At 45.0% G+C, this 24,482-nt stretch overlaps 1 protein-coding gene across 1 annotated transcript in view; it reads right to left on the reverse strand.

Annotated features, from left to right (window-relative positions):
• Nucleotides 1-23,483, reverse strand: part of LOC309356185 (uncharacterized protein) — a 60,650-nt gene extending 37,167 nt beyond the window's left edge. Inside the window, exons 1-19 of the mRNA XM_081887364.1 lie at nt 23,448-23,483; nt 21,267-21,361; nt 19,938-20,005; nt 18,079-18,106; nt 16,819-16,894; nt 16,243-16,395; nt 15,006-15,214; nt 13,832-13,923; nt 12,572-12,678; nt 11,667-12,031; nt 10,448-10,551; nt 10,106-10,224; nt 8,486-8,662; nt 6,997-7,205; nt 6,064-6,155; nt 4,931-5,031; nt 3,422-3,592; nt 2,382-2,444; nt 803-1,017 (exon numbers count right to left, since the gene is read on the reverse strand). Coding sequence (XP_081743490.1) covers nt 803-1,017; nt 2,382-2,444; nt 3,422-3,592; nt 4,931-5,031; nt 6,064-6,155; nt 6,997-7,205; nt 8,486-8,662; nt 10,106-10,224; nt 10,448-10,551; nt 11,667-12,031; nt 12,572-12,678; nt 13,832-13,923; nt 15,006-15,214; nt 16,243-16,305 — 2,087 coding nt within the window. The 5' untranslated portion in view covers nt 16,306-16,395; nt 16,819-16,894; nt 18,079-18,106; ... (1 more) ...; nt 21,267-21,361; nt 23,448-23,483. The remainder of the gene's footprint in view (nt 1-802; nt 1,018-2,381; nt 2,445-3,421; nt 3,593-4,930; nt 5,032-6,063; nt 6,156-6,996; nt 7,206-8,485; nt 8,663-10,105; nt 10,225-10,447; nt 10,552-11,666; nt 12,032-12,571; nt 12,679-13,831; nt 13,924-15,005; nt 15,215-16,242; nt 16,396-16,818; nt 16,895-18,078; nt 18,107-19,937; nt 20,006-21,266; nt 21,362-23,447) is intronic.
• Between the last annotated feature and the right edge of the window lie 999 nt (nt 23,484-24,482).

Here is a 24,482-nt window from a genome sequence, read left to right on the forward strand (position 1 = left end):
CACAACTCTAAGTTTTAATCTGGTTTTTTAGGAAATCACATTGACTGCTGCTGTGTTGTTGTTGTTTAAATTTCTATTCTGCCCTTCATCCAAAGATCTCAGGAAAGTTTACAATATAAAAACACATAAATACATATAATAACAAACAAAAACAATACCCCCACACACATTTTAAAAGGGCATAGGTTGTTTAATTAATGAAAGACCTGGGAAAAGAGGAATGTTTCTGCTTCAAGATATGTAACTGAGGTGCCAGGCGAGCCTCCCTGGAAAGAACATTCCAGAAGCAAGCAGCCACTGAAGAAAAGGCCGGTTCTCATGTTGCCACCCTCCAGACCTCTGGTGGAAGAGGCACATGAAGAAGGGCTTCAGATGATGCTTTGCAGGGTCCAGGTTGGTTCATATGGGGCAAACCAGTCCTTGAGGTACTGCAGTCCTGAGTTGTTTAAGGCTTTATAGATGAAAATCAGCACTTTGAATTGGGCCAAAAAAGCACTTGACAGCCAGTGCAGTCGGACCAGGATTTGTGTTATATGCTCAAATTGTCTTGCCCCAGCAACAAGCTCGCCGCTGAATTCTGCACCAGCTGAAGTTTCTGAACCATCTCCAAAGGCAGACCTACGTTTAACACGTTGCAGTAATCTAACCTAGAGATTACCAGAGCAGAGGTTAGGCTGTCTCTGTCCAGATTTTATGTAAATCCCTCAGAGATGTTTTGTTATAGTAAGCGGTATAATATATGGATAAATAAATAAGTTCGGAGGGGACCTTCCCCCAAAATAAAGAACAGGTCAACACTCACACAGACTTGTAAGCCTCGCAGGATATACTTTTGGGGATTTTCCCAAGAAACTCTGCATTCACACTGGACAGGACGACCACCAGTCTATCCTCAAACCAGACCCGAAAATCAGCATTGGTGAAGGTTGAAAACGTCACGCTCAAGCGCTCCATCGTCAAGGTGAGCATGGCCATTTTCACATCCATTGAGATATTGAGCACGCTGGCAGAACTGGGCTAAAATGGGGGTGAAAGATTATTACAAACTTTGGCAGGAAGATTTTGAGAGAAGAGGGCCGGAGATCAGGGAAGGTGTTCTTACTGCTTTAAATTTGGGGGTCCTTCCTTGAATACCAGAAAGGCACCTCCCTGTTGTCTTTTTGGCACCTACTGAAGACCTTCCTCTTCCAGCATGCCTTTGAAGTCAATCTTTCGCATGCAAGGTGGGTACTTTTAAAAATCATGCTCCACCCCTTCCCTTGAGTGAGCCTATGAAGCTGCCTTTTATCAAGCCAGACCACTGGCTCAGTTTTGTCTACACTGAATTCCAGTAGCACTCTGGATTTTTTCCTCATCCTTCCTAGAGATCTCCCTATATAAAGAGAGATGTAAGGTTGTCATCATGCAGCTCGAATTAGAGGATTTGCAGTGCCACATCACAATTTGCATGAATTCTAGGTGGGGTAGGGGAGCAAAAGTGAAGGCAGGTTGCACAACAACACTGGCCATAGCAGAGGAATGAGAAGAGAGGGAATACCAACAAGGGGCAGTTTAAAACAACAGCAGAAGTTTAAATAAAGCAGGGAGGGACACAGAAGGAAATGGCTGTTTTAAGCAATAGCAGACAATGGTGGGGTATTTTATGTGCAAGAGAGTTGCACCAGAAGAGGGGGAGAAGGCAGAGACATAGGGTTAAAGGTGAAAGCTAGGGGTGTGGCCCCTTGTAAGAACATAAGATGAGCCTGCAGGATCAGGTCAGTGGCTCATTGATCATTCCCAGGGGACCTTTGGAGGAAGCCATTACAGCCAAACCAATTTGCATGAGGTGTTTCAAATTCCTCTACAGCAGCCTTTCTCAACCTGTGGGTCCCCAGATGTTGTTGAACTACAACTCCCATCACCCCTAGCTAGGAAGGCCAGAGCTTAGGGATGATGGGAGCTGTAGTCCAACAACATCTGGGGACCCACAGGTTGAGAACCACTGCTCTACAGTGTAGCACTCACCAAAGCATGCACAACCGTTGCACAGGGGTAGCCAGCACGGTGCCCCTCAGATGTGCCCAGGAACTCCCAGGATTCCTCACCGTTCCCTATGATAGCTTGGGCTGGTAGAAGTTGTGACCCAGCAAAATCTGGAGGGCATCACATTAGCCTACCCTGGTGTAGCTCGTGGTGCCTGTTAAGTATATCAAACCAGACCACTACTCCCTTGGCCACCAAGACACCAACCACCAGGTCAATAAGGTTCTATTTGCTAGAAGACCTTGCAAAAAAAAACAATACCCAAAAAACAGTTGCTCTAGAAGCTATTAATTAAAATGCCATTCCATCCCATCTGCTTGCCTAAGATGGGGTTTGCTCCATGATGCAAAAGACCTTACCTGAGACAAAGACCGTCTGACTCTGAGTCTCGGTTTCTGAGACTCTGGGTATCTTCCGGTAGCCTAATAAAAATTATTATTATACTTACTGGAGAGGGCGTGAACGGACAGGGACATTCACATAGCTTTGGCACATATTATTAAAATCTAAGAAATGGCTTATTTCCCTGTCCGTCCATCCATCCATCTACCCCCATACAGCCCATCCTCTGAAGCAAGTCATATGGCAAGGGCAGGTTTACACAGCAAGATGCCATTGGTTTCAAACTGGTTCAAAGAGTCATTGCTTATGGCTTCCCTCCCAAAAAAGCCATCAAGTCAAGGACATGCTAATTCAAACAACTGTCATGGATGCTTCAGGGGGTTGGACTGGATTACCTTTGGGATCCTTCCAACTCTACAATTCTATGATTCTGTAACTCATACTTGAAGGCTGCATCTGAAGCTGGTTCACACCAAAGGACCACAGCAAGAGGCAAATATGTTAAAGGCCCCCTACCCTTATCATGAGAAGAACCCCAGCCTAGTTCAGACTGCTTGACTCTTTCTGAATGGAAATTGTGTACTCTGGGGATTACTGTTATGTGCCATATGGCTCTAACAGTTGTCAATGGCCCATCTGGTGCAGCACCCTGTTCTCACAGTGGCCAACCAGATGCCTCTTCTGGGAAGTCAGGACTTGAGTGTGAGATCCCTCTCCCCACCGGCCATTCCAAGCAATTGTTACTTAGATGCATGCTGCCTCCAACAGCAGAGGTAAAACAGTCTCCTGGTTCCTCCATGCATTTGCCAAATCCTCTTTTAAAGCCATTCAAAGTTGTGGCCATCAGTGCTTCCTGGGGGAATGAGTGCCACATTTTAACAATGGGCTGTGGGAAGAAGGGCTTTCTTTAGTCTGTCCTGAATGGCCCTAAGTTCCAGTGCTGTGAGAGAGGGAAGAAAGCTTCTCTACATCTGCTTTCTCCACACCTTCTGTCATTCCAGAAAGTCATTTCTGGTGCCCTGCTCAGCGGTGGAAGGCGGGTCCCTGAGCTCTGTACCTTTTTGTAGGCAATGTTGAATGCATCCCAGAAAGCAGCCAGGTGGTCAAGGCCAGGCAGCTGAGCCAGCCTTGTGAAGACCATCTTCACTTTATCGACGCAGCAGAGCATCTCTGGATTCACAGTCAGCTGAGCAAGTTGTACTGCTGAGAGTTCCCCCAGGTTAGCCGTCTGAAACAGAGAGAAGGCACACAGAAATGAATAGCTGCATCCCTCCACCCACTTTTATTTTCTTTCTTTTTTATATAAATTTATTTATTTGGTTTTTCATTTATGATACAAAACAGACATCGCCATTAATTAAAATAGTAAAGTAAAAAGGTTCGCCAAACCTTCGGACGTCCCTCCATGGGTTCCATTTCAAACTTTCATTTCTGCATTTTTTTACTGTAATCTATCTATTAAATATCCATAATTTCCAAAGTTCATGTTACTTTACAAGTGTCATTGTATCCCTGCTAATGATTTTTAACTGTTTATACTGGCCTCTCAAATAGTCCATCTGCTTTTCATCCTGGGGAGTAGTTGGCATCATGTTACCTTAGCCTGAGAAGATCTGAGTTCAAATCCTTGCTCAGTCCTGGAGCTCACTGGGTGCTCTAGCCTAGTAATCTTCAAGAGTTTCAGTCCTAACACCCACCTTTAACCCAAACATGCATTTGGGGACCCATTTTTTAATCTTTCCCCATATATTTGCATGGTGGTGGTGCTCCCGTTGCAAACCGCCTTGGATCAGGTCGCAACTCACCAGTGGTTCTTGACTCATTGGCTTTAGACCAGTCTACCACTTGGGGTTGTTGCAAGGACTGAAATGTGATAATCCCTTATGCAACACCTTACATGTCTTGGAGGAAAGTTGGAATATAAATATAATAATAAAAGTATAGCAGTTAACATTTACAGTGGACGCTTGGGTTGCGAACGTGATCCGTGCAGGAACCTGCAGCACCGTGTCTGCGCATGCGTGGGTTGCGAGTCAGTGCTTCTGCGCATGTGCAAAGTGCGATTTAGAGTTTCTGCGCATGCGCGAGCGCCAAAAGCCAGACGTAACCTGTTCTTGTACTTCTGGGTTTGGTGCAGTACACAACCCGAAAACGCGCAACCCAAAGCATCTGTAACCCAAGGTATGACTGTATATGGTGCTTGTATATGATCCAAGCTTTTTGCCCACTTTATTTCATTGCATTTCATACAACAGCCCTATGAGGTAGGCCAGTGTTATCATCCCCATATTGTGAAGGCTGGAAGTCAGGCCACTGGTCCATCTATCTCATTACCGCCTACACTGACTAGCAGCAGCTTTCCAGGGTTTCAGCCAAGAGTCTCTCCCATCTCTACCTGGAGATGCCATTATGGATTGAACCTGGGGCCTTCTGCATGCAAAGCAGGTGCTCTACCACGAAGCTGAGGGCTTAAGACCAAAGGATGAATTGCTCCTCTGCTGTTGTGGTAAAATATGGACCAGACCCTGGTTGATCTTAATAGCAAGAGCATCACAGCTGATCTTACCCCATTGAAGCTTGGGTCAAGAGACATCAAATCTGTGATGCTAATGAAGGACTTGAATCTCTGGAAGTTGAGGGAGAGCCAGTTTCCTGTCATCTGGCAGTCTGAAATAAAATAATAATAATAAAATAATGTTTCTGCAATTCTGCAAGTAGGTACCCATTTAGGAGCACCAGATGAACAAAACAAATGCTTGCAAATATTTAACCAAAGTTCCAAAAGATGGGTTGTCGCTGCACTGTTGTTTATGCAGCAATGTAAAGTAAGAACCAGTGGGTTTTGCCAGGGATGAAAGGATAATTTCATTTCGAGTCAGCTTCACTTTTGCATTCATTCATTCCTAAGGCCATTCCATAAATGTTCCACCACTGCCTGTGAAATGCTGCCCTGAACAAGGTCCGCCTGGCACCAACACTGAACTTCTTTTCACAGCCAGGTGAAGACTTCCAACTTCTCCCTGGAATTTGATCCCATTACTTTATCTTAGGAGTCATCCACACTTCCATTCGCCCCACCACTTTCTCCCTGGAAAACCCACGGTTTAGTGCTGAATTAGATTGACATCTGCTCCGTTTTAGAGCAAACAAGAGGGTTTTCTCAGGGAAAGCAGCGGGCAATGGCAAAACTACTCTGACCTGAGCCTAGAAAGCACAGGACAAGCAGAAAACCGCTCTGGTCCACACTTTCTGGCCACGAGACAAGCGAAAGTGTAGACAAGTTCTCAGGTTCTGCTCTGGGTTGCTCCACCCCTGATGGAAGCTTGCAATTTATGTTTTGTGCATTGATTTTATTTCTTTGAATATTGACAATTTTTATATTAATCAGTTTTTATGTCTTTGAACGTGATTGTAGAGACAGCCCTGTTTTAGATGGCTAACAAATTAATTTATTAATAATAGCAATAAAAATGATGACAGTGACTCCATTCTGTTTGCACACTAATCCACACAAAGGATCCCACCATATTTCTGCCCAGGGCTCCTTCGGGAGGAGAGATGGGACAGCAGTTTAATAAGAAACAACCTGTGAGTGGAGGGCTGACGTTAAGATTTCAGAAGAAAGAAGTGAAGAGATCCAAAACTGACTGATTCCTCCACCTGTACATGAGTTAGAAAGCCAGGAAAGAAAAGGCTCACCTGTTTTTCGAAGGGCCTGGAGGATCCACTGGGCCACACCAGTCTTGGTCTCCAATGACATCTGGTCAAAGGAAGAATCCAGTCCTTTCACACTGCAAGGCATCCAAATGCAGGGACACCATTAATCCAGAACACTTTGGTCTCTAGTTCTGCCCACCAATGCAGCCCCCGACAGATTACTCCTGAGGAATTGTGGCCCGCTATAGATTGGCCACCCATAGTTTACACGCCCTGATTTGCACACCCAAGCCAAAGACTGAAAAATCAGCACCAGGAGGCACAATAATAATCACTTGGGTGATTAAATGTACTTTTAACTCCTGGCAAAAGCTGTCAACAGATTCCCCCACACCCCACCCCGCTAATCTGAATGAAGACATTTATTCCATAGGTTGAGGCCACTCCTAAGAAGACCCTCCTCCATACTGTGGCCAGATCTGCCTCTGTCCAATGTGTACAATCCTCAGGCCCCCTCCCTAGCAGATCACAATGACGGGGGCAGCCTCTACAGAGGAATGCCATCTCTCAGCTAATAGCATTAGAAAACTGTTGAGTTGGAAGGGACCTCAAGGGTCATCTAGTCTTTGGCAACCCAACCTCTGTTTACAAGCCTCCAGTGAAGGAGAGTCCACCACCTTCCTAGGGAGTCCATTCCACTGTCAAACAGCTCTCACCACCAGAAAGTTATCCCTAGTGTTTAGTTGTAAGCTCCTTTCTTGTCATCTGAATGCATTGGTTCAGGTCCTACGCTCTGGAGCAGCAGCAGCAGAAAACAAGCTTGCTCCATATTGCCTTCTCCATCTCACCTGATCTTGGGCTATTTAGAGCCTTAAAACTGTCTCCATAGCAAAACAGCAGCCAATGCACCTCCTTCTGCATGGGTGTTATAATATATACCCAGCACAAAACCCCACTAATCAAAATTTTACTTACATGGGTTGTAGCTGCGTGCAGTTGGGGAGAGTAGGAAGGGCCCCCAGCTCCTCCATTGTGATGGATGGGAAATAAATTATCAGGAGCCCATTGAACCAGGACAGTAAATCAGGCATTGGCATGGAGGCAAAGTGCGGCTTCAGGAGTTGGAAAATCCCCCGTAACATGATCTCACGAACCCGCACATTGGTTATCTCTGTGATGCTCCCCTGGAGACAAAGAACATACAACCATCAAATGTATGGAGGTTTGTTTCTTTTATTTCAGATTCGAAAATCTGCTTTATCCTTGGCGTGAATGGCAGGGGTCTTAGAAAGCTCTGCATTCGAACAGAACAATGGATCTAAGAACCTAAGAGGTTCTGGGTGAGATACTGGGTGAGATCAATGGCTCATCTAATCCAGCATCCTGCTCACACAGTGGCCAACCAGATGCCCCAAGGGGAAACCTGGAAGCAGGACCAGCTACAAGCACACTCTCCCCACTTTTGGTTTCTAGCAACTGGTATTCGGAAGCATTACTGCCTCTGCCCCTGGAGGTAGAGCGTAGCCATTGCGTGTCGAGGTCCCCAAGCCACCCCCCAATAACTCACAACGCAAGCTTACTTTTTGTTTAAGGGAGTGGCATAATTAAGTTGTGGCATAATTTTGGCCACAACTTTATTTAAATACAAAACCGTGAGTGGTTGTTTAGGCATTGGTTAAGACTATCTGTCCCCCTGCCTGGGGACAGAACTGACTTCCAGGCACCACTGAAAGACAGTGCGGGGGAAAGCAAGTCGGAGAGAAATGGAGCTGAGTCACAGACCCTCAATTCTCATCCGCCTGCTCCCCGAAGGCTTGCTGGCCCTAGTCCCATTCCAGGAATTGGACGAAAAGATGGCAAGCCCCAGGATTCCTTTAACGGAATTCCCTTTCCGCAGCAACCATGGAGGGGCAGGCCCAGCCTATCCTAACCCCTCCTCCACCAATTTTTAACCAATGCCTAACCGCAACCTAACAAGTTGTGATGATTTGCTACGCAGTAGGCAAAAACCAAATGGCCCAGCCAATCAGCCAGATGGACAAAATTCCTACCAGGCCCCTGCCCCAATGGCAGATGACCCCATGACAGGCATAGCAAGGTCAATGCAACAACCCCTTACTCAAGGGCGGGTGATCCGTTGCACGCAGCAAAGAGAAAGCTCCAGGCTGCCTGCAGAGTATTTAAACATTTTACCCCTCCCACCAAAATTGCAACATAACTTTTACCCCAGCAACCCAATGAACCAATCACTGCCCCAGGCCATCTTTAGAGACCCTGCCTGGTAACAGAGGGGTGGCTCAGCAAACCCCACCGCAACACGTGCTCTCCATGAAGGAAAACACGCTTTGTGGCTAGTAGTCAAGGCTAGCCTCCTCCTCCTCCATGAATCTCCCAGTCCAAAGCTGGCATCCAACACCATCTGGAGAGTCACCATTCCTGTCTTCCAACACTCAAAGTGGTTCACCTGTGCCTGGATGCTGAGAAGAAGGCTTTGGAGCTCAGATATGCTTCGGCTCTGAAGGGTTGCCATCACATTTGTTGCCTCCGTCTCAGCACTGACCCTGGCGCTGTCTGTTAAGGTGCCAGAGATCACAAGCAGTGTTCCCATCTGGGTTGTTGTCAGCAAATCCAGCACTTCAAACTGAAAGACAAGGGGCAGCAGGGGGGGGGACACCATCATCACCAGAGTTTCATTCCCTGTATGAGTGTGGTGGGCAGGTGTAAAAACTTTGTGGTTCAGGCTGTAGGTCCATCTAACGCATGCTTCTGATCACCAAGGGTCAGTTGGTAAAGCATTGCCCAGTTGGCCTTGGCCGTGGCAGTGCCTCCTTGGTGGTGGCTCCCACATGAATGATTTCCAGGAGAAATTGAAAGAACATTCCTGTTTGCACAGGTGCTTGGCGGCTGAGAGATAACTGACCACAGCAACCACAATAACCATCAATAACCATGGTGGTATACAATTGCTTCTAAACATTTTCAATGTTCTAATTTACATGTTTTTAGAGGCTTTGAAAAATGTTCCACATGTTTTCTTTATTATCCTAAAGTCTACTGTTTTATTTATTTATTACAAGTATGTCCCACCTCTTCCTCCTAGAAGCTAAAGGGGGGGGAGACATGGTTCTCCCTTTCCCCATTTTATCCTTACAACAACCCTGTGAGGTAGGTTAAACGGGAAAGAGTGACTGGTCCAAGTGGTCTCCCATGTCCTAGTCGGATACTCTAATCACTACTATACCTCATTGGCTTAACATGATGGTGTGTCCATTGGGAGGAAGGGTGGGATACAAATTTAATAAGTAAATAAATAAAAACACCTCACAGTGAGCACTTCACTGAAAGGTATTCAGTCACCTGAAGTTCAGCAGTCTCACAAAGGATCACCACCCTCAAAACTGTTAGCATGAAGGAAGAACCCCTGCCAAAGGGGAAGAAGAACCTGGTCTTAGCATGATTATTGCCCTCACTCCCTGACTTCCTCAATGCTCATCTGCCACAAGCAGGGGAAGGGGACTTGAAAGCCTCATTATCACCTCATTCACTTGTCAGATCAATTGCTCTGATGCCCTGGCAGATAATGACAATGCTCCTGCTCTGGGGTGGGGAGAGAGAAAAGGGCCTGGAGCTGGACACTCCCTGCCCCCCCACCTTCCTGCCCCGCTTCAAATGAGGCTGGGTGGTGGTGGTGGTGGGGAACAACACTAAAGGTAAAGGTAAAGGGACCCCTGACCATTAGGTCCAGTCATGACAGACTCTGGGGTTGCGGCACTCATCTCGCTTTATTGGCCAAGGGAGCTGGCGTACAGCTTCTGGGTCATGTGGCCAGCATGACTAAGCTGCTTCTGGCAAACCAGAGCAGCGCACGGAAATGCCGTTGATCTTCCCACCGGAGCCGTACCTATTTATCTACTTGCACATTGACATGCTTTCGAACTGCTGGGTTGGCAGGAGCAGGGATTGAGCAACGGGAGCACACCCTGTTGCAGGGATTCGAACCGCCGACCTTCTGATCGGCAAGCCCTAGGCTCTGTGGTTTAACCCACAGCGCCACCCGCGTCCCGCAGGGAACAACACTACTTACACCATTAAAAGAGGGGTTCAGGTGAAGAAAATCATTGTAGTCTGCAAAGCTGCTGGAGAGTCCAAAGTTTTCCTGCAGCCAGTCTCTGCTGCTCGATGTCATGATGGTGCAAGCAGCTCCTGCAGGGAATATGGAGATGCAATTGCTCCGCCCACTTTTGCCCCTGGCCACACCCCCTTATTACTCTGGCACATTCACCACCAGCAGGTGGATCCCAGAAGATTACCCCCAAGATAATGTGGTCCTTCAGATGAAAAAGCTCCCCGGCCCTTGCCTTAAAATCTTAATAGTTTAACATGATTTCCAGCAAGGGAGAAAAACCACAAAATAGCCATCTATCACCTTCTTTTGTAAGTTGTCTTTTCAGAAAATCCAGACGCTTTGTGCAGACAGCCTTTTGGGTGCTGTTGTCTAGTTCATGATAGACAGAATCGACCCCTTTGTAGCTGCAAAGCAAGCAGAGCAGAATGCATTTTTGTACATTCTCCATGACAGGAAAATCCAGTTTTCTTTGCACACATAATTATACTTCTCTGGCCTATCATAGGAAGCTCCCTTATACTGAATAAGACCATTGGTCCGTCTAGCTCAACATTGTTTACACTGACTGGCAGCAGCTCTCCAGGGTTTCAGAAACGGGTCTCTCTCACCCCTATCCAGAGATGCCTCAGTTGAACCTTGGACCTTCTGCATGCCAAGCAGATGCTCTACCTCTGAAGTAGCCTATTCCACTGTCAAATAGCACTTATCATCAAAAAGTTACTCCTAGTTGAAATCTTCTTTCTTGTCATTTGAATCCATGGGTTCAGGCTGTACTTTCTAGAGCAGCAGAAAACAAGCTTGCTCCATCTTTCATGCGACAGCCCTTCAGATATTTGAAGGTGGCTCTCATATCACCTCTCAGTCTTCTGAAATCTAAAGTAAACATACCCAGGTCCCTCAATGGTTCCTCAAAAGGCTTGATTTACAGACCATTGATCTTCTTGGTCTACCTCCTCTGCATACATTCTAGCTTGTCAATATGCTTCCTTAAACTGTGGTGACCAGAACTGGACTCATATTCCAGGTGGGACCTGACCAGTGGCGGCGCTAGCCGCTCCTGCACCTGGAGCAGTGGGGCAGGGCGATCCGCCCACGGGGTGATCAGCATGGCAGCGAGATCCTGGGGGGGGGTCCGACCGCGGTGCAGCGGTGCAATCCTCCAGGGGGGCCAATCACAGCAAGGCGGCACAACCCTCCTGGGGGGGGGGGTCTGATCATGGCACAGCAGCGCAATCCACCCAAGGGGGAGTTTGTCACACACCCCTCTGGGATGGCACCCAGGGTGGGCCACCCTTCCTGCACCCTTCCTGCACCAAAGCTGGTCCTATTATGTCCCTTGATCTGAACACTAGACTTCTGTTGATGCTGCTTAGAATTGCATTATCCTTTTTCAATTGCTGCATTGTGACAGACACAGGACAGGGCAGACATCTCTACATCTGATAGTTTTTCCATTAGAGGACTTCCCTCCATCAAGCACAACCTATGGACCACCCACCCTTAACCCGAGCCTACTCACATATCACGGAAGTCTGTACAACCAATTTTGGTCGGGAAAAGCTCCAGGATCTTTGCATCAGCAACAGGCAGGAACTGCATCAGTTTCACCTGAAACAGGTCTTTCAAGGAGGGTGAGCAGAGGTCGGGGAAGCTCTCATTCACCTTCCTCAGAACGGTCTCCAGCAACAGATAGCTGGCTCCGTGCTCAGGTGAGGGCTCCAGGGGCAACAGTGATAACTGAGTCAGGTAATCTTCCATGAAGCGGATGCTCTGGCTGCGGAGGGTTTGGGCAACAGCTTCTGCCAGGCTGGCATTGGCCAGGACACCACGAGCAATGGTCAGTTGGGCAAGCTGGGAGGCCGTCAGGACATCCAAAGCTGCAAACTAGAAAATGGGTGAAAATCATGAGTTTGGTGCAGGCAGTCCTAAATGGACAAAACAATAGCTCTTCTAAGGAGTAGTGTTGGCCATTTCTCCATGTCCCTCTGAGCATGCATGGGGGATATGGGGAAGGGCTCAGAGGTAGAACATCTGCTTGGCATGCATAAAGTCCCAAATTCAATCCTCAGGAGCATTTCCAGGTAGGGCTGGGAATGTCCTCACCTGAAACCCCGGAGAGTCACTGCCAATTCCTATGTCCCTAAAGGTTATCCCCCTCCCCATATACAATGGTTCTAACGCCCCCCCAATAAAAATCTAGCCTGTCACAGGGAGCCTATGTACTTGTCAGGAGGGCATAAAAATGAAGTGCCTCTGAGCACCTGCCTTTTCTTTGTGAAGCAGCATCTGTTTGCTTTTTTTTTTTAAAGGCCAAAGTACTTCAGAGCACATGCAGAGTGCCTCCCCTCAGCCCCACCCCAACAGAAAGCCTTCAGGTTGGAGTGAGTTACTCTCCAGAGCCACAAGTGCAATTGATTTTCTTACCCCATCAAATCCACTCCAGGTCTTCAGGAGGTCATTGTATGAGGCGTTGTTCAGGAAACTCTTCCAGTAGCTCTGAATCCATTCTTTGGGTGAACTCTGTGGGCAGCCTGAAAAGCAACATCAAAAGGAGCTTTGTAGTGTGGGCAAGGAAATGGAAGGACCAAGATCTGCCACCTGTTTAGTGAAAGCTAATGAAATGTGTGGAGCTGGCAGCAATCCAGAAAAGAGGAAGCATGAGATGAAAAGAGATGGAACTATGTTGTGAATACTGGAATGCATTGTATCAAAATGAAAGACTAGAAAGATATTTGTTTACCTAGATTATGTATTTATTTTTCCCCTCACTCTCTTTTCTGTTTATCAGTGTATTATAATGCCGTTTTTCTCCCTTGCGGTAGTTTAATGAATAGTAATAAAATGAAGAAGAAAAAATGTATTTAATTTTTTTTAAGGAGCTTTATTTTTCAAAGGGTCAAATGGAACATTTTTTAATGAAGCAACTAGGACTATTATCCCACTCAGTATCTGTACTGGAGTTGAAACTGACTTTACATATATAAATCTTGTTGTTGTTGCTGCTGCTGTTGTTGTTAACTGTATTTGTATTTCATGTGGTTGTTTATATTATGTATGTTTTTTATTGTAAATTGCTTTCAGATGCCTCATTATAAGTGATTCATAAATGAAATTAATAATAATGAATCCTGAGGTTGGCAGGAGTGTGAGGTGCTCCTCTTTAAGATTCCACCTACACAAGCCCTAATTCCTAATCTGCAGTTTCTGAACCAAAAGAAAACCAAAACACAGTCACCCTTTGTAATTTTGCACCCCTCCAACTGAAAGGTTTGCACAACAATGAATATAAAAATATATGAGTGGAAACAACTGCATCATATAAGGGGGAGAATAACTGCTTGCAAAAACGTGTATAAATTTGCACTCAATAAATATTGGGAGAAAATAATTTGCACAAAATGCAGATGAATTTCCATGTGGACCTTTCTTTAAAAAAGAAAAACGATCAATTAGATGCAGGAATAAGGTGAGCTTTTCCAACATAAATAAGAAAACAGGAGAAACCAACATTTGTTCATCCCTAAATAAGAGAAGGAGTCCTGTCCAATACAGGGCTGTTCAATGGCTGCAGGTCCATGAGTCATGTGACCCTGAGCTGTTCTGCTGGCTCAGATTGGATTGAGCTTTTATGGAGTTTTGATTACTTGTTAAAGGAGCACCAGAGGGGGCACATTCCCCACTTACTTTGTATTGTAAGGAATCTCCCAATCCAGTTGGCAACCTGTTGCTTTGTGCTGCTGTCCATCCCAGAATATGCACTGTCCAGAGCCTGGACACTAATGATGGGAAACACAAGAAGGGAAATAAGCATCTTATTGTTGGTTTTATCTGTTTGATACCTTACACAGGGCAGCCTCTGAGGGACAAGGTCTTGTATCCGATGCTAGTCCTACTCAGAGAAGACCCACCAAAAACAAGGGCCATGATAACCAACTCCAGTTTATTTATTTCATTGAGTCTACTCTCAGTAGAGCTTAGCTGGAGACAACTCGTGCAGCCAGGCTCCAAAACCTTTCAAATGCAATCAAATGCCCAGACAGAGGAAAGTCTTACTATGACACCAAAAGGTTGTCAGTGATGGTGCCAGGCAGGCCTCAGCCGGGAGAGCATTCCACAAGTGTTGGGAAGGGGGTTACAAACAAAAAGGCCCTCTCCCTGTTGCCACCCTCAGGTGTTTATTGTGGGGTGCAAGGAGAAGGGCCTCAGATGATGTTCTTTTGGGGAGAGGGGGCCAGTCAGGTATTCTGGTACTAAGGCTTTGTAAGTTAAAGCCAGCACCTTGAATTGGACCGAGAAATCTACAAGCCTCAGCCCCATCAGTATTCTGCAGCAGCTGCCATTTCCAAACAGCTTTCAAGGGCAGCCCTAGGTATAACTCATGTCATCCCTGTGAATCCTTTGAACAATACACATCTCTTGTGCAAAGGACCTTTCAGACTGTAGTATTCAGGATCCAAATGTCTACTTGAATTCTGCAACTACAGCTGTCTTGAAATTCTCATCTCATTGAGAGGGAACCAGAGGGAACCAGCTGCTAACTTAGCTGGTAACTCTAAATATTGTCATCTTGATTGCAAAAAAAACAAAAAACCTCAGAGTGGTTTACAAAAAAGGGAGAAAAAAACAATGAGATTATCAGTGAAAAACAATGAAAAACTACTTAAAATCTTCAAAAAAAATTAAAATCAAGAAGCTAAAACCCAGTTTAAAACACAGATCAACATTGTACAGGCTTGCCTAAACATAAATGTGTTTTCCCAAACAGGGAAGGTAGGCAGGGAGTTCCAAAGATTGATTTCTTTGGAAATCAGATTGATTTCTTTGGAAATTAGATTGACAACTAATAGTTGTCACTTACACGGTAGCGAAGCCATCACAAGTGATGGGAAGCTGAGTCATGCACTCTAGGACATTGGAGTTTATCGCTGCCAGGTAGGAGTGCATCGTGTCTTGAAACCAAGAGGCAAGGAAGCCTGCGCTCTGGACCCGGGGGTCTGCCTTGATCTTTTCCCATGCTGCATTCAGCAAGAAGGTTTTGGCTGTCAGTGAGATTTGGTCCCCAGAGACCTAAATAGAACAGAAATGTGGAACAGTTGGTGCTCAAGGAGAAGAGATAAGTGGAGTTAACCTGGCACTTTATTTTTGCAACACGTATCCAAATTATCGCTACATATCACGTGGCTGTTATTTAAAAACAGAAGGGTAGCTTGCTGGACCAGACCAGAGGTCCCATCTGGTCCAGCATCCTGTTCTCACAGGGTTGAACCAGATCCCCATGAGAAACCTATAAGCAGAGCCAGAGTGGAACAGCAGCACTCTCCTCTCCTCTCCTGTGATTTCCAGCTATTCAGAAACATTACTGGACCTTTAAAGCCCTAAACGGCCTCCGTCCAGTAGACCTGAAGGAGCGTCTCCACCCCCATAGTTCTACCCGGACACTGAGGTCCAGTGCTGAGGGCCTTCTGGCAGTTCCCTTGCTGTGAGAAGCCAAGTTACAGGGAACCAGGCAGAGGGCCTTCTCAGTAGCGGCACCCGCCCTGTGGAACGCCCTCCCACCAGATGTCAAAGATAAAAACAACTACCAGACGACATCTGAAGGCAGCCCTGTTTAGGGAAGCTTTTAATGTTTAATAGACTATTGTATTTTAATATTAAGCTCTCTGCTTGCAGTAGGGTTACACAAGTTAAAATCCTGGGGATGGGAGAGTTGCAAATGCACAGAAGATCCTGGTCTGAGCTGCAGGGAAATTTGGCTTTGTGACCCTCTGTTCCTTTGCAGCCCTATGATTCTGTACAGGTCTCCAGGTCTCACTGCAAAATCTTCCCTGCAAAACATCTCTGGGGTGTCACTTTCAAAATAAAGCTATCCATTTGCAAACATACAGGTTGAGCAGAAGGGAAGCAAGCACAACAGGTCAGAAATTCTAGTTCCAAAGGAGCAGCCCTTATCCTACACACCTTATCTACCTACCAAAGCCCAGATGCAACACTGGTCTTCAACAGATCCTAGTGTCCACCAGAGAGATCCTAACAGCACACAAAAACTAGGACCATTTTGCATAACCGAAGAAGGTTTTTGTGAGATTACTACTTACCTGCAGATTTATCTCATTCAGAGCTGCCTGGAGCGTGTCTTTGTCAACATTTTCAAAGAGCATCAAGAAAGCCCCTTGGTCCAGCCGGGCCTCAGAGTCTGTGATGGAGCACTTGAGGATGGAGGCCAGCTCACTTGACGTCAGGTTGGAGATCTGTAGAGCAAAAGATGTATTTGTGTCATTTTCTGTGAATTATTTGCACTAGCAGTAGCAAAACCAGGTACTCTTTCAAGCGCCAAACACTCATCTTCACAGCTACATGTCTTTTAATAAGTCCAATCCTTCTCTTAAAGTCTTCTCTGCCCTTGACAATAATTGCTCCCACCTCTTTTTCTATGCTTGGCATTTTCATTTCCAGGTTTATTTTGTTTCCTAAATAACATTATTTGATAACTCAATGGAAGCTTCCCAAGAATTGAGCTTCCTAAGCTGAAGCAAAGCACTGGCATGACATTGGCTCCATGGCAATTCAATTAAGATAAACTTTGCAGAATCGGAGCTGCTGAATAAGCAAACCTGCAAGACCTTATATACCAAACTGCATTCTTTTGGATATTTAAAGGCTGGCAAAGATACCTGGTCTGCTGATCCACAAGCATACTGTGGCAGTGTAAACTGGCATGGTTCTTCAAGCGTGGAATTTAGCTCTGCCCTGTATAAAGAAACACACAAGATTATAGATAATTCTGCCAACCAGTCAATACATTTCGTCTCACTTTTGGCTACTGAAATGATTAAATGATTCAGCCTGCAATTCTCACATAGGTGTAAGCCCCATTGAACAAAGTGACACTTCCTTCCAAGTAAACTCACATTCGATTGTATTGCCAACTTACAGCTTTTTGTTTTTTAAAAGCTGCACAACATATGGAGTGGGGCTCCTTATTCATTTCAGACAGACTTTCCTGTTTATTTAAATAGTTATCAATAGTTATCAATTGTACCCATCATGTAAATACAGCAAGACATCTATACCACATGCAAACTGACAGTCACTTTGATAAAAGCATCATTAAAGCTGGGGGGTGTTGGAAATCATATTGCAAAGGCTTGCCTGAATAATACAGTTTTCAACAGATGTCTGAAATTAGGCAGGTATTATTCCTGTCTAGTTTCTACTGAAAGGGAGTTCCACAGGGTAGGCTCGGTCCCTAGTAAAGGCTAACAAAAACTCAGGAACACAGGAAACCACCAAAAGTGTCCCATTGGAAGAACTCAGTGATTGAGGTAGTAATCAGATGATCCTTAGGGCCCAAGTCCTTTGGGCTTTGTGAATTAACACAATAACCTTGAATTTGGCCTGGTAACAAATAGGTTAGAAAAAAATGAGACCCTAGAATGAATGGCCTTATAGGGGCCCTCTGTAGCTGAATGTTGAGAGATTCAGGACAGCTTTTAAAAAATACTTCTTCACACAGTTAAACTATGGAATGTGCTCCCAACTTGGGTGGCTTTAAAAGGGGACTGAACAGATTCATGAAGGAGAAGACTATTGATGGCTACTAGCCATGATGGCTATGCTCTGCCTCCAAAGTTAGAGGCAGCAATGCTGGAAAGCACTGGAGGGGAGGGGAGGGCTTTTGTGCTGGGGTCCCTCATGTGAATTTCCCACAGGCATCTGTTGGTCACTGTGAGAACAGGGTGCTTGACTAGATGGGCCCCTGGCCTGTTCCAGTAGACTCTTCAACATGAAGTCACTTTGCTGCTACCCTCCTCAACTGCTGCTCTCTGGGCCCTCATCTGGGAGGCCCCTGAGTTATGGGGCCCTAAACTTTGGCCCAAGGTCCACCTTAGCTGTACCACCAGCACTTAGAATTCTACCCCATTGGCGTGTACCTGTTGATGGAGGAGCAGTAGGTTGATGCTGTGAAAACAAACAGACAAAAAGTAAATACGGTAATCACAGCGTTCTTATATTTGTTTTTAAAACAGTTGCTTTTATCTATGTTCTGATCATTTCATTGCCTGCCACCTTTGAAGCCTGGCTTGAAACCAGAAGCAATCAAAACATTGTATGTATGTATGTATGTATGTATGTATGTATGTATGTATGTATTTATTTATTTATTTATTTAGTAAGTGGTATATCTATAAACATAAATAAATCTTATGAGGCTGCTGGATCCAATGGAACAGAGGAGTGCACAGCTATACGTGCTTCAGCCAATCGATGCAACACAAATGAGTCTGAGTTGAATTACGGCTCTGGTGAATCAGCCCTCCTTGCTTCAGTTAGGAGACATCTCAAGCCACAGCAGTTTCAGCACCCTGGACAGCAGCTCCATTCACAGGGCAGCAATGAAGCCTCACTTAGGGCTCCTTAACGCTTTGCTTGTCCCATGCCTAGAAAGTACAGGTCCGAGACGTCTTCAACTTCTCCCAAACTTTCTGGGCATGTGTCCAAGTGGTTTTCCATTTGCCCAACCACTTTCCCCAGGAAAACCCACTCCTTACCACTGAATTCGTGGAAAACCCAATTGACATTTGCTCCCATTCAGTAGTAAAGAGGAGGTTTTCCCTGGGGGAAAGTGGCAGGACAAGCAAAAGTGAAGATTGACTGTCTTCTTGTGGGGTACAATTTAGCATACTCTGAACAAGCATAATTGACATTTGGGAAATGTTCCATTAATTTTCAGGCATCAGGTTTCAATGCCTGTTAGCCAGATGAGCTGGTAGAGTTCTCAGCTAGCGGAATGGACTGTACTGTTTTAGAGTGCAGGTGGGAGATGCCATTTTTGAATGTTCTCTTGCATTTTAAGGGGGGGAGGGAACCCTCCAGATAGAAAGTTTGCACTTGCAAGGAGCAATGCTAGGAATTTCTTCCCAATGTGTTAGGCTTCTATTTGGAGGAAAGTTTTTCTTTAAAAGCATTCAAAGGAGCATTATGTAACCTGAAGTGGTGCAATCCACACTGCCACTTCAGGGTTAGCTATGATTCCTACACTGCAGGAGTTGGATGAGATGACCCTTTGGGTTCCTTCCACTTCTACAATTCTATGATTTTACCACCTCACTGTCCTACATCTGTAGATCATTTCCACTGAAAAGAAGTGGGGCAAGGAGAAAATCACTCAAACCCATGCTTTCTAAGCATGCGACAAGTGGAAGGGTGGACAAGCCCTGTGACAAAGAACCAGGATGTTGGAACTGCCTTTCACATAAACAGATCATTACATTAATGCCTTAGTCTGAAACAGTGCTCTGAGTTCAGCCTAACTTGTGTGTGATATTGGTTATGGGTCTGGATAATTATCTCCTTCCCACCCACTACCAGTCTGCTATAATCCCCTGACCCTCATTCTTGTGCCAATAAGATAAAAGTAAAACTGATCTTACTTACAGATTGGATAGGCCGGACACTGATTAAAAAGAAGAAAAAGACAAGTGGTCAGAAAATCAGGATTGCATATTGCTCATATATAGAGCTGGATCTATTCTAAAAATCTAGTGCTGTGGAGGGGTCAAAATGACAATGATGGAAAGAAAATCTCCCACACAAAGAGAGGGGGGTGGAATGTTGCACCAGAGTGCTCAAATAAACATTGCTCTTGAATTGTTCGGTCATTGTTCACCTGTGATGCAACTGGCAAGATCTTCTGAGTAAATGGTGCTACTTTCAGGACACTAAACTGGCAAATTAACCCCAACAGCAAATGGATCATGTTGCCACTGTTCACCCCACCCCCCATACTTACTGGATTCAAAGCGATAGGATAGGATCGGCGAGAGCGATAACCATGCCAGCTGCCTTCCGTCCAGCCCCCTTGAAATGCAATTTGAAATAGTTAGAACACGTGAAAGGACTAGTCTTCCAAGAGTTTGCTTAAGGATTAAAGCAGTGTTGGCCAACATGGCACCCTCCAGATGTTATGACTACAATTCCCATTGTGACTAGCGGTCAAGGATCACGGTAGTAGTAGTTCACAACATCTATAGGACATCACATTGGCTGCCACTGAATCAAAGCAGTCTGAGTTAGAGGCCATCATCACATCTTGTGGCAGAGAGCCCCACAGATTAATTAGTGGTGTGACATAGCAGTCCTTTCTTTTTTTAGTCCAGAACCACCAGCCCCTCTGAATTTTAATGCTATGAGAAAGAGAGAGAAATGTTTCTTACTCACAAGTTAAGAGAATCTCCCGGATTGTCTGCTGTTACTGCAACGAATTTAGCTAACTGCACAAGTCTGCTCATGTCTACTGAGAAATGCATTCACTGGGCCTTGTTCCCAAGTGAGTGAGTATAGGATTGCAGCTGAACAGTGCAACCTTATGTCTCTTTACACAGACATAGCTCCTATTGTGTTTGTTGGTGCTTACTCTCAAATACATGTGTACGGAATTGCAATCTAAGGCTGTCACCTCATTAAATATTAGTGGATTAATCACATGGAGTTGTATCTAACCAAGTTTAACTTAGAGTAGACCTACTGAAATGAATGGAGCTGAAATAGTCATGGCATGGCCAAACTACCAGAAGGCCACCAGGTCAGGAAAGACTGATTTTAGTCAATTAATCTATTCTGCATAAATTTGCACAGAAGCAAAAACAAACAAACAAAAAACACTCTGAAGTAGAAGCACAGCTGCTTTGATTTTAGCTTATCCAAGTAAGTGTTACAGCAGAACTCTCTTTCAGAAGATGTTCCCCATTCCCCAATTTATAGAAGGCTCCTTCCAATATGGTGCTTGCCACAATAGTCATTTTTTGTTAACTACTTCCATTAAAAGTAATTTGAGGCACTTTTTCAGAACCAGCTGCCTCTGTTAGGAGGGACTTTCTAAACAGCTAAAAATGTTTGATTGAACTGATTAATCAGCTGGACATTACAAGCTGGGCAATTAATCAGTTGCATAGAAAAGCCATGAGTCACTGCTTTAGCTCTCAAAGAATGTGATGACTTATCCCTGTGTAGCTGATTCACCTTCTAGCCCCAGAAAAATGCCCGTTTTGCTCACTGTGTAAATATTTACTTGGATGCATTTGATTATGTTAATTATTGGGAAAAGAACTGGAAAACCTACCTGAAATGAGTAGCAAAGTAAAGATGGCGTAAATGGGTGGGCCTTCTTTCTCCTTCATGGCAACTCGGTTTTCCAAACAGGCCTTCCTTGCAGTGCTATAAAGCATAAAATATGACCTCATAAGAACATAGGAAGGGCCTGGCTTGTTGGATCAGTCCAGTCTCCTGTTCTCCCAGTGGCCAACGAGATGCCTCTGGGAAGCCTGAAAGACAGGATCTGAACGCAACAGACTCTCCTGAGTTGTGCTTCCAACAGTGGAAACAGAACACAGCCATTGTGGCCAGTAACCACTGATAGCCTTATCCAGTGCTTTTTTCCTTTAAAAATGTTTAGGAGTTCTCTCATTTTGACTCAAGAAAATCACCATTTCATAGTTCAAATTGGGGGAAATAAATACAGTCAATGGTACAAAGATTCACTAAATGTTTAGGGGTATGCGTACCCCCAGAAAAAAAGCACTGGCCTTATCTAATCCTTTTTAACGCAAACCGACTTGGTGGCCATGACTACATCTTGTGGGAGCAAATCCCATGGATCACCCAGTTCAGGCCCTCCCACCAAAGACAACCTTCCTCACTCTCCTGAAGCACCCATGTTCATCCTTTTGAAACTCCACATAATTCCAGAAGTGATTTGTCACGAGGGTTATGAAGGAACAAGTCATTAGATCTTCCAGAGGGGCATCTTTTGGGCCTCATAGTTGCTCTTCTGCTCTAAGCTACAGTCAGAATCGCAAACAACTTTCAACAGTTTGAGAAGTATCACACTTTTTGTGTGCATTCATCTGGTTATGTTCCAATAATGCTAGGAGTCATAGAATTGTAGACTCGGAAGGGACACCGGGGGCCATCTAGTTCAACTTCCTGCAATTCAGGAATCTCAACCAGATCATTCATGACAGGTGGCCATCCAACCTCTGCTTAGAAACCTCCAGAGAAAATTGCATGACATAGCAATTTAGTATTGATTGACTGAATTTATATTTCACCTTTCCCTCTAAGGAGCTCAAGGTGGTATACATGGTTCTCCCCCTCTCTATTTTATCCTCACAATAACCCTGTGAGGTAGGTTAGGGTGAGAAGCAGCAGGCTTTACAACCGAATGAGGATTTGAACCCTGGTCTCCCAAATCCTAATATGACACTCTAACCACCACACCAGCTCTCAGTGCAGACCTGAGCACACCATTTTCAAACCATTTTGATCCATTTTTAATCATTCTTTAAGGGAGTGCTAAAACACTCCCCTGCCCCCAAATTTTAACACCAGTTTCACAATGATTTCAATATTTAAAAGTGGAGAGAAATATAAACACAGGGATAGAAGGGATACGTATTGAAAACAGCTGGGTATTTATTTATTTATTTATCTTGAAAAAGCATTTTTATCCATTTAATAGTGTGTAGTTTTTTAGAATTAAAAAATTAGGCCACAAAGCACCATTTTTTTAAAAAAAAAACTGAATAAAACCTGCAGCTAAAATTTCACTGCCAGGAAAGTTCATGGAGGTATAGAGGGCTGGCGATTGGCTCAGCTGCCCAACACATCACTTGACATGTCCAAACCACAGATCATCAACCAGTCATATAAGAGGAAACGGGAATGAGACTTAAGAAATTTTAACCTAACCATTTATAATACAGAATGGGCTTGGTTGTAAATAATTTTTTAAAAAAGAAAGAAACAGCTGGCATGGCAGGTATTATTATTATTATTATTATTATTATACCGCCCTATACCTGAAGGTCACAGGTTTGTACTACATCTCCCATCAGCCCCAGGATTGTATGGCTACACTGGCTGGCATTGTGCTGGGAGTTGTAGTCCGAAACATATGGAGGGCACCAGGTTAAGGGCTGCTGATCTAGATTAATAATTTTGGGTATATTTTAAATATCAAAAACCAGAATTAATATTCCAAGTGTTGGTAGCAGCAAAGCGGCCTATAGCTCAATGTGGGCAAATGGTCCTCCCAATGAATTTCCAAATTCTACTGTTTTAGGACAGGATCCAGCTGTTCCTACTGCCCCAAAAATTAAGGCACAGAAACATAGAACTGTAAAGTTAGAAAGGACCCAAGGGTCTTCTAGTCCAATCACCTGCAATGCAGGAATCACAGCTAGTGTGTACAAGTTACCCCCATCCACCTTCTCTTCCCCTGCCCCTCCAAAACCCACCTTACCGTCAAAACGCCGTCATGTGTTCCGGAGGCTGGCAGGTGGACCAGTGTAAGTGTCACAGTCTCCCGTGACATCTCCTTTTATACCCAGGTCTCAAGCCACTGGGATGGAATGCAGTCAAGCCGTACAGGTGGCTGCTTTGATGCAGCTGCAAAGAACAAAAGAAAAGGGCCCCACCCTTCCTCCTGGGGCACCCTGGCCTTTGGGGCACATTGCACTCCCCTGCAGAAAGCTGGGCTCGCCATAGCAGAGGAAATTCACCTTGGTGGGAGCCAGTGGAGTGGCTGGGGACCAGTTGCCCTGTGCTGCTCGTCACGTGGTTTGCCCTTGGGTGCCTAGGTTTTTCTTTCAGAAGCAGCCAACATTCTTTACTTGTTTGTTTGCTTGGTTTAGTCTACTTCTGGGCTCACCTTACACTGTGCATGTTCACTCGACCGCTTCAAGCTGCAGAATTGGCACTCTTACAGGTGCTGCATAATGTTTGTTCCGCAGTTGTAAGGAACTGATCTTCGGAACTCCCTGGCTATTGACATCAGCGGGTGCCTTCACTGTACTGTTTCCAGCTCCTGTTTAAAACATTTCTGTTTAGACAAACCTATCCAGATGTGTAGAAGTTACACATGTTTTCATCTGTCTCTAGCTTGGTATCGATTGTAATTCGTTTTAGAACGTTTTCAAGTATCTGCTTTGTTTTATTGCTAACTAGCTGGGAGTTCCCGGGGCTGCCTGGGTATTTTTATTATTGTGGTTTTTAAAACGGATAGTGCAATTTGTGAACCACTCACACCAAGAATTGGGTGAACTCAATCCAAAGTAATGTTTTGGTCCACCATCTTGATTCAAAATGGTGCCTGGCACTCAAGCATCAATGTAGAGCCCCTAATCCCCTCCAAGGAACCCTCATGCTGAGTTTGGTGATGATATCTCAAGAGGTGGCCAAAGCAATGTCAAAAAATGGGCACAGGCGTGCCAAAATGACATTTCAGTCCATCATCTTGATTCAAAATGGCGTCTAGTGTCCAAATGGTAATGGAGTC

The sequence above is a fragment of the Podarcis melisellensis genome, assembly GCF_964234715.1.
Source record: "Podarcis melisellensis genome assembly, chromosome: 14".
NCBI classification, from domain to species: domain Eukaryota; kingdom Metazoa; phylum Chordata; class Lepidosauria; order Squamata; family Lacertidae; genus Podarcis; species Podarcis melisellensis.